Genomic DNA, 12,042 nt, shown 5'->3' on the forward strand with positions numbered 1-12,042 from the left:
GCATCCTGCTCAACACCCGCTCGGTCCACAGGCATGCCATTGACCTCTGGAATCTACTAGACACCATCTCTCCGGACGTCGCCTTCCTAACAGAAACATGGATGAACGCCTCATCAGCCCCAGACATCACCATTGCCATCCCGGAAGGCTATAAGATCATCCGTAAGGACCGCATCAAGCAAACAGGAGGAGGCATCGCTATCGTCCACAAGAAATCCATCCGCATCTCAACCAGCTCAGACGTCAATCTCGCCAACTCTGAACACCTTCACTTCCAGATCCACACCGACCCCAAGACCACACTCAGAGGCACCCTCCTTTACAGGCCACCAGGACCCCGCGCACAATTCAGTGAAGATATCACGGACTTCATCACCCCACACGCGCTCCCCTCCGAGGATTACATCCTTCTGGGAGACCTCAACTTTCACCTTGAAAAGAACAACGACCGCAACACCACCACCCTTTTGGACAACCTCGCCAACCTCGGACTTAAACAACTTGTCACTACCCCCACCCACATCGCAGGTCACACACTCGACCCTATCTTCACCTCCAGCAAACATGTCTCCTTCAGCCACACCACAGCTCTCCTTTGGACGGACCACAGCTGCGTTCACTTTACCTACAACAAGCCCACACCCAAAAACCACCCCCAACCTACTCTGCAAAGAAACTGGAACAAAATCACCATCAACCAGATCTCCTCATCGCTTCTTCAAAACCCCCCAACCCACTCCTCAAACCCAGACCAAGCAGCCACCAACCTCTCCCTATGGCTATCCAACAGCGCCGACATCCTAGCACCACTGAAAAAATGACAAATCAAACTAGGTAGCAAGAAGGTCTCCTGGTTCAACGATGATCTTAAGAAATCAAAGAAACTCTGTCGCTCCCTTGAGAAGGCCTGGAAAAAAGACCCAACCACTATCACCAAGGACGCCTTCAAAAACGCCACCCGCATACACCACCGACTGATCCGGAATGCCAAGAAAGCCGCCTTCAAGGACCAACTAAATAACAACGCCCACAACAGCAAGGAATTATTCAACATCGTCAAGGAATTCACCAACCCCTCAGCCAACTCCAACGACATCACCCCCTCTCAAGCCCTCTGCGACTCCCTAGCCTCATTCTTCCACAACAAAATTGCAGACATCCACAACAGCTTCGACAAACAACCCGAAGACCAACCCACCCAACCCCCTGCAGGACCCCCACCCCCCCTGAACATCCTCAATGACTGGAAGCCAATCCCCACCGAGGACACCATCCGTCTGATGAACTCTATCCACTCAGGATCCCCCACAGACCCATGCCCTCATCACATCTTCAACAAAGCAGACTCCATCATAGCACCGCACCTCCGACACGTCATCAATTGCTCCCTCAACTCCGCAACCTTCCCGGAAAGCTGGAAACATGCCGAACTCAGCGCCCTCCTGAAGAAACCCACAGCTGACCCCACCGAACTCAAAAACTACCGCCCTATCTCACTCCTTCCATTCCCGGCCAAAGTCATTGAGAAAGCGGTCAACAACCAGCTCGCCGCATTCCTCGAAACCAACAAATCCCTCGACTCCTCACAATCCGGCTTCCGAGCCAAGCACAGCACTGAAACCGCCCTCATCGCAGCAACAGACGACATTCGAACTCTACTGGACAATGGAGACACAGTCGCCCTCATCCTCCTCGACCTCTCCGCAGCCTTCGACACGGTCTGTCATAGCACCCTTTTACAACGCCTCAGAAACGTCGGAATCCAAGGAAAAGCACTGGAATGGATCACCTCGTTCCTTACCGGAAGAACCCAGAGAGTCCGCCTCCCACCATTCCACTCAGAGGCCACTGAAGTCATCTGCGGCGTACCACAAGGATCTTCACTCAGCCCCACCCTCTTCAACGTATACATGAGCCCCCTCGCGGTCATCGCACGCCAACACAACCTCAACATCATCTCCTACGCCGACGACACTCAACTAATCCTATCACTCACCAGAGACCCTAACACTGCCAAAACCAACCTGCATGAAGGAATGAAAGAAGTAGCCGAATGGATGAAGCACAGCCGTCTGAAACTGAACTCAGACAAAACAGAAGTCCTCATCCTAGGAACCTCCCCCTCCGCCTGGGACGACTCTTGGTGGCCAGAGGCCCTTGGAAAAGCCCCCATCCCGACGGACCACGCACGGAACCTGGGCGTCATCCTGGATTCCTCCCTCTCGATGAACAGACAAGTCAACGCCGTTTCTTCATCCTGCTTCGACATTCTTCGCATGCTCAAAAAAACATTTCGCTGGATCCCCACCGAAACTAGAAAAACAGTCACCCACGCTCTGGTCACGAGCCGTCTGGACTACGGAAACACCCTCTACGCCGGTACGACCGCAAAACTCCAGAAAAAACTCCAACGCATCCAGAACGCTTCAGCCAGGCTCATATTAGACATCCCGCGTAAAGATCACATCTCTGGTCACCTGAAAAACCTCCACTGGCTCCCCGTCAATAAGAGGATTACTTTCCGGCTCCTAACTCACGCACACAAAGCACTCTACGAAATCGGACCCGAATGCCTCAACACAAGACTGTCCTTCTACACCCCCGCCCGCCAGCTACGATCCGCCAACCAAGCCCTTGCCACTGTACCTCGCATCAACAAAACCACCATGGGAGGTAGATCCTTCTCCTACCTGGCAGCTAAAACCTGGAACTCACTTCCCACTCACCTTCGCCTTACTCAGAACCACCTAGCATTCAGAAAGCAACTTAAAACGTGGATATTCGACAAGTAATTCCCCACCCCTCTCCTAGCGCCTTGAGACCCTCTGGGTATGTAGCGCGCTATATAAATTTTTTGACTTGACTTGACTTGACTATTAAAAATCATACCTGGAATCCTTCTCCAATTTACTGAGGGGTGAAGGTCTGGTAATATGATAAACTTGGAGACCAGACATTCTTTTTTCTATCTTAGATAAGTTACTGCACACATATTACCTTTTCTGCAAGAAAACCTCTGTTTTTTATCTACATGCTGTAGTGCAACTTTGTCCACTTATCTATTTTTAGGGTTCAGTAAATGTTAATTCTCATTTCCGGAAACAACAAGAATATAATAACCCATGCATTGTGGCCCCTCTTGCTTGAATCCCAAGCCTCCTCTTCAAACAGAGGCACATGTCATCCTCTTATCTTTGTTTAATTGTTTAACAGGAGGAATCCAAGATGAAGACTCTGGTGAGCACAAGCACTCTATGCACCGGTTCCAGCCTTAGCCTTTCCTCTGGCCCAACATCTGGGTATAACAGCAGTAATACAGCTACATATGCGGCAAGCAAGTACAGCACAAGGGAAGGCAAGGTAAGGGGAAAATTTGACCCCGTAGATTACTAAAGCATTTTTTAAGGCACCACAACTATGCTGCTGGCTGTTGGTACTAAAAGTAATACAGTTTAGAAGATATTAAGACCTCAACTTCCTGCAGAGCATTGCTGAGAAGGATGTTATCAAGGACAAAAAGAGCCTCCTTCATCCCTGCAAGAGTTGTCAGAAAACCTATTAATCGTGTCAACTCAAGAGGCAGAATATGCAAGGTAGGGAATCTCTGGGAGGGTTCAGCCAGTGCCTGTTCAGCCATCAGAACTTGGCTTGGTTCCTGTGTGCCCCAGTTTGTTGTATATCAGGAGGCCCAGGTCACTGTAAAAGGAAAGTCCTTTGTCTTGGATTACTGATGTCAGCCTGGAAGGTCACAACATACCTGCTAGTTTGCACTCCACTGCTTCTCACCAGCTGTCCATCTTTGCCCAGTACAGTGCAGCTTTAGTGGATTCTGTGGGTACAGCACTAGCACTGGTGGGCGTGATTTCTCACATGACATGTTCCAGTCAATGCAGATCTCGTGTCTCCTATGGTACAGTAAGAGTAAGTTTATTTTATAGACTTCACCGTGTTCACATCCGGCTGCCCCCTTAAAAACACGAGAGCTACGCAAACAAATGAGGATGGGTCCAAACTGCAATAGTGTGGCGAGCAAAATAACGATGGATTAAACCCAGATCTGTGACTGGGGGGGTGAATTTTTGACAATGTTCAACATTCCGTCCATCATCATTTTGTGTTGCATGCCCCTACAAACAGGAAGGATTGCAGGAGACAAGCTGGTAGGAGCATGAGAGACATGCCTGTTGTCCCTCAGTTTAACAATATTAGAATCCAATTCTGGGATGGTGCTAATTCCTTCAGCATGGTTATTGTAGAAATTAAGTCTGTAGGCACTGGAGCTTCTACATGTGGGAATAAAATGTCCTAATGAATTAATGAATGAATGAATGTTGGATTTATAGAGCGCGTGGTTACCCTGAGGCGTCCCAGCGCTGTACCACTGGGGAACCCGTCCTGGCTTTCCCTGTGAGATGGTACCTTTACTGGGCATCCCCAAGGTGCTGCCAGGCATCCCCGGCAGTGATGGGGCCAGAGTGGAGATTAAGCAAGCTATTGCCCAGAGTTGCAGCGTGGGACCCCATGTTAGAGTGGCACCGAGGCGAGATTTGTCGGGCTCGCTGACATTGGTCCTGCACCTGGCCGTGTCGGGAATTGAACCCTGGTCCTGGGCCGACCTCTGCCTCCGGGTTTGCCGCCTCTAACCGTTGAGCCACACTGCCACATCTGTCAGCTGTAGTTTTCTGAATTCGTTCCCAGTTGCTCTCTCATGATGTACTCACTATGGGTCCAATCTCTTAACTTTAGATGTTGCGCTTCTTGTTTCCACCAAAGCACTGCGCCAAGATAAATCTTGGCCCTGGATGGCCCTTTTTAGGTCTCGGTAATATCCGGTCTGCCGAAGGCAGACCGGATGTCCGAGAATTAATGTCAGTAAGAGGGATGCTTTATCCCTCCCTCTTTTTGGCTCTCCCTCCATTGGCTGGCTTCCTAAACGGAGGCCAGTCATTGGAGGAGAGAGCCGTCTCTCCGAATAGGCTCCGTCTTTTTCGGATTTGGGGGCGTCATTTTTGCTGTTCTTTAGCTCGTGACGTAGCCCGTCACTCAGGACAGCAAAACCACGCCCCCAAATCCGAAAAATATCGGAAGCTTATGGGCGCCATTTTTGTGCACAGTAAGATGAGGTAGGTCGCCTGCTCCCGCTGTTCGTGGCTCCCGCCCCCTCCCGCCCCCTCCCGCCGTTCATGGCTCCCGCTGTCCCCCCTCCCGCCCCCTCCCGCTGTTCGTGGCTCCCACTGTGGTAGGTCGCCTGCTCCCGTTGTTTGTAGCTCCCGCCCCCTCCCGCTGTTGTGGCTCCCGCTGTCCCCCCTCTCGCTGTTCTTGTGATACGAAACCTCTCCCGCTGTCCCCCCCTCCCGCCCCCTCCCTGTTGTGGCTCCCGCTGTCCCCCCTCTCGCTGTTCTTGCGATACGAAACCTCTCCCGCTGTCCCCCCTCCCGCCCCCTCCCTGTTGTGGCTCCCGCTGTCCCCCCTCTCGCTGTTCTGGCGATACGAAACCTCTCCCGCCCCCTCCCTGTTGTGGCTCCCGCTGTTCCCCTTCTCGCTGTTCTGGCGATACGAAACCACTCCCGCTGTCCCCCCTCCCGCCCCTCCCGCTGTTCATGGCTCCCTGTCGGCCGTGCTCCAGCCCTAGGAGTCACACTCCATCCCCAGGCTCGCCTGTGTGCTCCAGCCCTAGGAGTCACGCTTCACCCCCGGATCCGATGTGCGCCACCATGATGCCCTCTAACAGACGCAGTCCAGCTCCATGCCCGACTGCCTGCACCAACATGTCACCGATGCATTTTACAAGCCCTTGGTGGAAAGCAGTTATTTGGGGGACTGCCCTACACGAGCGACGGCCTGAAATCAGTGAACCATATCCTCATTAAGTAAGCTTCAAGTCGAATTACTTACAGTGCCAAAATATAGCCCTTGTTACTTTTTAAATAATGTACATTTTAAGGTCATATTTTTACCCTCAGAAATATATTTTGAACTTAGGTATCTGATCAGGACAGAGTGGAGATCGGGGAGCTGGAAGCATTTTTATTACAGTGTAGACGCTGAAATCATGGTTTCGGACGGTGGTAAACCTAGCTGATCAGTTCCGTGCCGTTGTAGAGGGTGTTCCAGCACCCCAGCTGCGAGGAATGAAGCAAAACTTCATCCAGAGTAGAGCTGGTCTGTGTTCCCTGGAGAGCACACGGTGAGCTGCATTTAGACTTGCGTGGAAAGGAACCCCCACGTGAGCACCTAGGGTTCCTTTCCGACAGTAGATGCGGGTCTGTGTGTTCATAGAACCCCCCCCCCCCCCCCCTCTTGCTGTGTGTGCCTGGAAGATGCTGGCAGGAGGGGGCGTCATCCAGCCCTCCCGCTGGCAGGATGCACACTGGGGCTCTGACTCGGGTGCTTCACTCTGATTGTTGGGGGGCTGCTGTGGACGGCGCGGCATGCCCGGACCCTTTAGCACAGTCGCATGAACTGCCACCACGCTGGCAGTTGTAATGATCGGCATTCGTTGCCATCAGCGCCTTGTGCAGGGGCCGTTTTGGGCGAAACGCATCGGTGGGCACACATCTCCTTAGCGCGTCCAGCTGTGGCCTCTGCACTTGTGAAAACAGAAAACGCTTGCACCCGGCATCGGTTGGCCCATATGTTGACAATCATGTGGCACAAAGTCTGCCCCTCCCCCTCCAGCTCACTGTAGTGAGTAAGGGAGCGGGGCGCTTTTAATGGCTGGTGTTCAGTGTCCCACTCTTCAGCCAGAAACTTTCATCAGGGATATTAGGTGAAGATACCAGAGATGCGGCTTTCGAGGGGTTCAGACCGATTGGACGAGTATTCAGTGACTCACCATTTACTCACGCAATTTTCACAAATGTGTACGTGCGGCTTCTGGGCACTACTTGTAATGCGGGGAGCATGAACACACAAACAAGGTTGCCTTATAATCACGCCGTGAACATTTGTTTTTTTCTATTTCACCGGGAAGAGTCGGTACTCAGGCCCCTCCTCCCCGCGCAGTTAGGTTTTGTACTTTTCTCCCGGTGCAGAGTTTGAACTTTGTCATCGGTTTCACAGAAAGCCTGCACATGTCCAATCATGAATTACCTTGGTGAACTTGTTAAATCCGACCCGCCTCTCTTCCCGAGGGAGCAGGCTAACTTTTGCGAAAATTACTGGAAACATTAACTCCTATAGCCTAATATAAAATGTAGCTGCAGTGGTGAATTTACCAGTTAATCTCATGACAACAAGCTAGGGACATCTGGCTGTTGTGCAGGGTGTCTGCTGTCAGGGTGTCACAAACAGGGATGGGTGGCAGATTACATAGCTGCGGTGTGTGCATTAGGTTACACCGCGTGGGGGTGGGGGTATCACTTTAGCGTCTCTTTCAGATGCATGGGGAAGGGAGATGGATGCTAGTGTGAAACCTGCAATGCTTACCAAAGTCGATGGAGTCAGCACTAGGGAGGCACTCGCCGCGGTGATGGCTGTGGGGTACTGGTTGCACTGAATGGGAGTCGGGAGAGCGTTAGCACGGTGTGCCTGTGATGAGTTACGGTGATGAGTGAGTTTTCTGCAACTGTGGTCGAGGGAAAGGGGAGTTTGCCACAGGCAGAGAGGAGAGAGTTAAACTGCTGCAGGTCGTGCATTGTAAGGATTGGATTGTTATGCCACAGCTGTGAATGCACCGTAGTGCTATAGGATGCATAGGAGGGACATATGCTTGATGCAGCTAGCTGTCCTAGATGTGGCTAATGGCAAGCACAGCGTTATTCCACTGTGTCCTGTTTATTTATAGAGTTTTGTTTCACGTGGCCATGGCATACACAGTGGTCACTGTTTTCTGTGGAGCACACAGACGTTAAAGTTGTAGGGGGGCCCTTAGGGTATGCGGGTATGTTTACCTGTATTCATCTTAACTATAAATATGACAGCAGGGCCGTGCACCGCATAGGAATGTTTGAGTGGAACATTAGGGCGAAGATCCAAGATGGATGACTGCTGCAGGTGTTTACCTCTGACAGGGTGTCTTACTGCTGGGAACCAAGCGTTTCAGGGACTCACCTACCCTGAACCCAAGAAGCAGGCAGGGAGCGAGGCTGTGGACAGCAACAGGGTCGGGTTCTGCTCACGACAGAGAAGGCGACCAGGTGCTGTGTTTTCGCATCGCCAGCCTAAGCCCTGTTCGTGTTGGAACGTAGTTCTTTCAACCGGTAGCATTGGGCTTTATATGTTGCCAACATTCTTGTTATCACCTGATTGGTCGGTGTTATTTCACAAGCATCAGTGGGTTGGCAACCTGCAATTTACATCCATGACGTCATATCGGCGTATTATGGATGTGAGTCACAAACATGACATCATTTTTATCAGCTGCAGATTTCCAGCCAAGTAGAATCTTAAACATGTTCTCGTCAGTCGTCAAACGTGATGATTTCTCATTGCCCTTTGATGCTTAGTTGCTCCGTGGTCCTTCACAACACATTCGGGCACGGATTTCTCATCTATTGTGGATGTATGCCACTGGAGCCCTCGAGACACTGCAAGGCCGTTTACAGTGGTAAAGTGTCGGACTTGCTTTGTGCACAGAGCGGGCACACACCAAATATCTGTATTGCGCATTCGTACCATGTATTGCCCCAGAGGCACGCCTGGAACACTGCCAAATTTTATTAAATGCAGCTCTAAATTAACGGGACCCTGATGCCTTCACGTGTATCTGCTTTATAAATATAAGTAGTAAGCAGCCCATTTAAAGCAAAATATGGAGTAGCAGAGATGACAATTTTTGTATTGGAATGGCATATGGAATATTCTTCGAATTACAGTTAACCGACCCACCTGTCCTTGGTTTGCCTTTACTGCACGAGATCTACGTAAAAACAATACCAGCATATGTGAGCAACAATGCCATTAATTTAACGATTAAGCTATTGGCAATGTAAATGACAATGCCATTTATTTATGATTAAAAAAAAAAAAAGAAATGTCATGAGCAATGCCAAAAGCTCTACCTTTAATGATGCCGAGACCATTGCATTGTAAATGCTTATTTATTTACTAATTGTGGAAGCCAAGAGCTTTTTAAAAAAAATATGGCCACACCAAAAAAATGAGACAATGCATGCCTGGCCATTGTGTGCAGGTCTGATGCTCCTCAGTTGGTTTTCTGATGCCAGGCGACTACCGAACATCAGTCGGGTATTTGGGATCTTTTTAAGAGCTATGAGGCAAGGAGTTTCTCTGAAACACGAGCTTCTGCCAGTTCTGAAAGTCATATTCTTTTTGACTTGTATTTCACTATTGCACACAGGTTGAAGTTGTTCCGCACCTGACCTGTTCCTTCCGTTGAGAGTCCAGCTTCAACAGTACTCTAAATTATTGCTGCTAATTCCCTTCTCAAGTGGACCCCGTCACAAATGCACTTAGTTAACTGTGACATAACATTTGGTACCTTTTCTGCACATGTCAGCTGAAGAACACTGACAGCTAATGCTCTTGGGCGAGGAAGCTTTAACCAGGAGATCAGGAACAATGCCACGCATCTTGTACCCACCCCTGCGCTGGGGCAAGATGAAACTTAGACCTACACATCCCTTCAAATTGGGGAAGTCCAGCACTTGCCAGTCCATTCAAAGATGGAGTGCCCATTTGGCTGTGGTGTTGATGCAGGTCCAGATCTCCTTTTGAGACATGTTCTTATGACGTTTGCAAGGACGGCTCGGGCAGGTAGCATCCATAGGGTAAGGAGTTGCTGCAGGGAGGAGTATGACACTTTACTTCCCTTCAGAGTTTGGCTCTGTTTCAGTTTGCCCTGAATCCGTTATTAAGGCATTTAGGGTTAAAGGTTGAAGATACCGCAGTTCTCTCCACAGACACTACCAGTGTGTTGGATGTGACATCTTGATTTTACAGGGAAAGAGGTGTTAATGATGGGACTTGCACCTTTCTCATGCATCCATTGTAGTGAGCGCACCATGGAGTATGACCCCTCGTCCATTTATATCAGTAGCTGAAAATATGGTATCTTGGCTTTCCTCTGCTCTTCTTTCATAAAAGGATGCTCACAAGTACAGTATTGATGGTTTGTAGTTTCATCTCTATTTTATCAATGATGTGGACAGATTTAGAGCCTCAAATAACACGTTTTGTTACTGCAAATCAGCCTACAAGTGTACTCATACTAAATGTTCTGAATAGTCAGTGTCATTTTAGCAGATTGAGCAGTCCCAGTAAACATTGTCCTGTCTCTCACCCATTATACTTCCTGCGAGAAGTTCTCAATAGCTTTTGTAGTTTCTGAGACACTTTGGTCATTTACAATTATCTTTTACTCCTGGAGTGTTTTGAAATCTTTAATCCAGAAAATGGGAAGGAGGAAAATCAAAGGGGGAAAATCAAAGGGACAAAATCAAGGACCGCACATCTTTGGTCATCATATAGCAACTGTTGCGAAACAGGCATTTCTGGTTACGCCACCGAGACGTACTCAAGAGTGTCCACCTTTAAACAACATAGAGCCGCTGACTGTCTCATGGAAACAGTGCTGGCGACTAAGAAAGCGTTGCAGTAGATACAAAGATTGCAATCACATTGGGGTATTATTAATTCTTTACATGAGATATGCTAATTTTGTTCTGTTTAACTTTGTTCCCAGGTTGTTCCTAAAAGTATGGATGATTCCAAGAGAGGTTTGAGAGGTCGCACTTCCCTGAGAAACAGTGATGTTTACGTTCTGGAGACATCCGCACACAAGCGAGACCCTGGTGAGCAAGTATGCTTATGTCTAAAATGCACTCATAAAACTATTCAGAAGACCGGGAAAGGGTTGGATACTTATACAGTAGCCAAACTATTGCTCTGCCAGGATCTCTAAAGATTGTTTTCCAGTGGGACCTCACTTGGCTTCAGAGAAATGTGCTGTAGTAGGATATGACGTTGCTTCCAAAAGGCAGAGGTGAGCGGTCAAAGCAGGCTGCATGACCTTAGTTGCTTTCCCCGTTGCCATATCAACCATCCCGCTGCGGTAAACAGTGCTGGAGTCCCTGAACTTAAGGGATTCTTCCTAATTGGTTAAGAATGTGCCCCCAAATGGTGCCATGCTGACCAGATACACAAGTATGGGATGGGGACTTTAATAAAACAAATATTTTTAGTGAAAAGAAAACTTGCCCATGTCCTTGAGGCCAGTTTTATGGTTTCTTGAGTCTAGTTTCATAGTATGCAATTCCCAATTAGAAACAATATACAACAAATGGAAAAGGAAGTCTACAAAGAGAGAGGGTGCATGAGGAAATCTGAGAAATATGGGGGTGGGTAGGACATGAACGTGGGTTAAGAGGTGGAGACGCAGAAGACACTCCTTCAATAAGGTTGGATGGGGTCAGGATACCTTCATGATAAGACTTACAGCATTAGCGGGGACTAGCATCTAACAATGGGAGAACGGGTAGTGGGTGGTTGTTCTAAATGTAATGTTTACTGTATTTGTTGAAATGGAAACTAATATATATATATAATGGATTACTATATAAACTCGTTTTTGGACCAGACTGACAACTTTTTGGGTGGACGCATTGCATTTTTTAAAACTCTGCGCGGAATACTTTTAAGGCTAAGTGGACAGCAATTTGGTGCCAGATTTAATTGTATTTGGGATCCCATTTGGCAGAGAATTTCCACAGAATTTCCGAATCAGATTTGCTGAATTTTGTTGCCATCATGAGGTCACTTTGGGGCATGTGTCAGGCCAACCAAAGGCAATTTTGAGGTTGTGTAAAATTTGCAGTTCCAGAAAGGAATATATCAGATGCAAGTGCCATAGTTTATTCCTTTAGGATGGGTAAGAATTTTCATCCAGTGTAGGTGACATCATGGAGACGGGTCTGGCGCCTGGTTGAGTAATGTTATAGAATGTGTAATGATCCCAGGTTGGGGTTTGCATGTAAGTAGGTACACCCTGCATGAAGAATCTGAATGTTCAGGCGTGATATCCCATACTGATGGATTCTATAATGAATTGACATTAATATGTTCCTCACCCCATGCAACACT

General features: G+C 48.7%; 1 protein-coding gene across 1 annotated transcript in view; it reads left to right on the forward strand.

Moving 5' to 3' along the window:
* The window catches only part of LOC147689637 (stAR-related lipid transfer protein 9-like), a 574,886-nt gene that overhangs the window by 530,824 nt on the left and 32,020 nt on the right, over positions 1-12,042 (forward strand). The window contains exons 27-28 of the mRNA XM_086937097.1: positions 3,214-3,360; positions 10,646-10,754. Of these exons, the coding sequence (XP_086793223.1) occupies positions 3,214-3,360; positions 10,646-10,754 (256 nt within the window). The remainder of the gene's footprint in view (positions 1-3,213; positions 3,361-10,645; positions 10,755-12,042) is intronic.

Source organism: Lissotriton vulgaris, chromosome 9 (genome assembly GCF_964263255.1).
Source record: "Lissotriton vulgaris chromosome 9, aLisVul1.2, whole genome shotgun sequence".
NCBI classification, from domain to species: Eukaryota; Metazoa; Chordata; class Amphibia; order Caudata; family Salamandridae; genus Lissotriton; species Lissotriton vulgaris.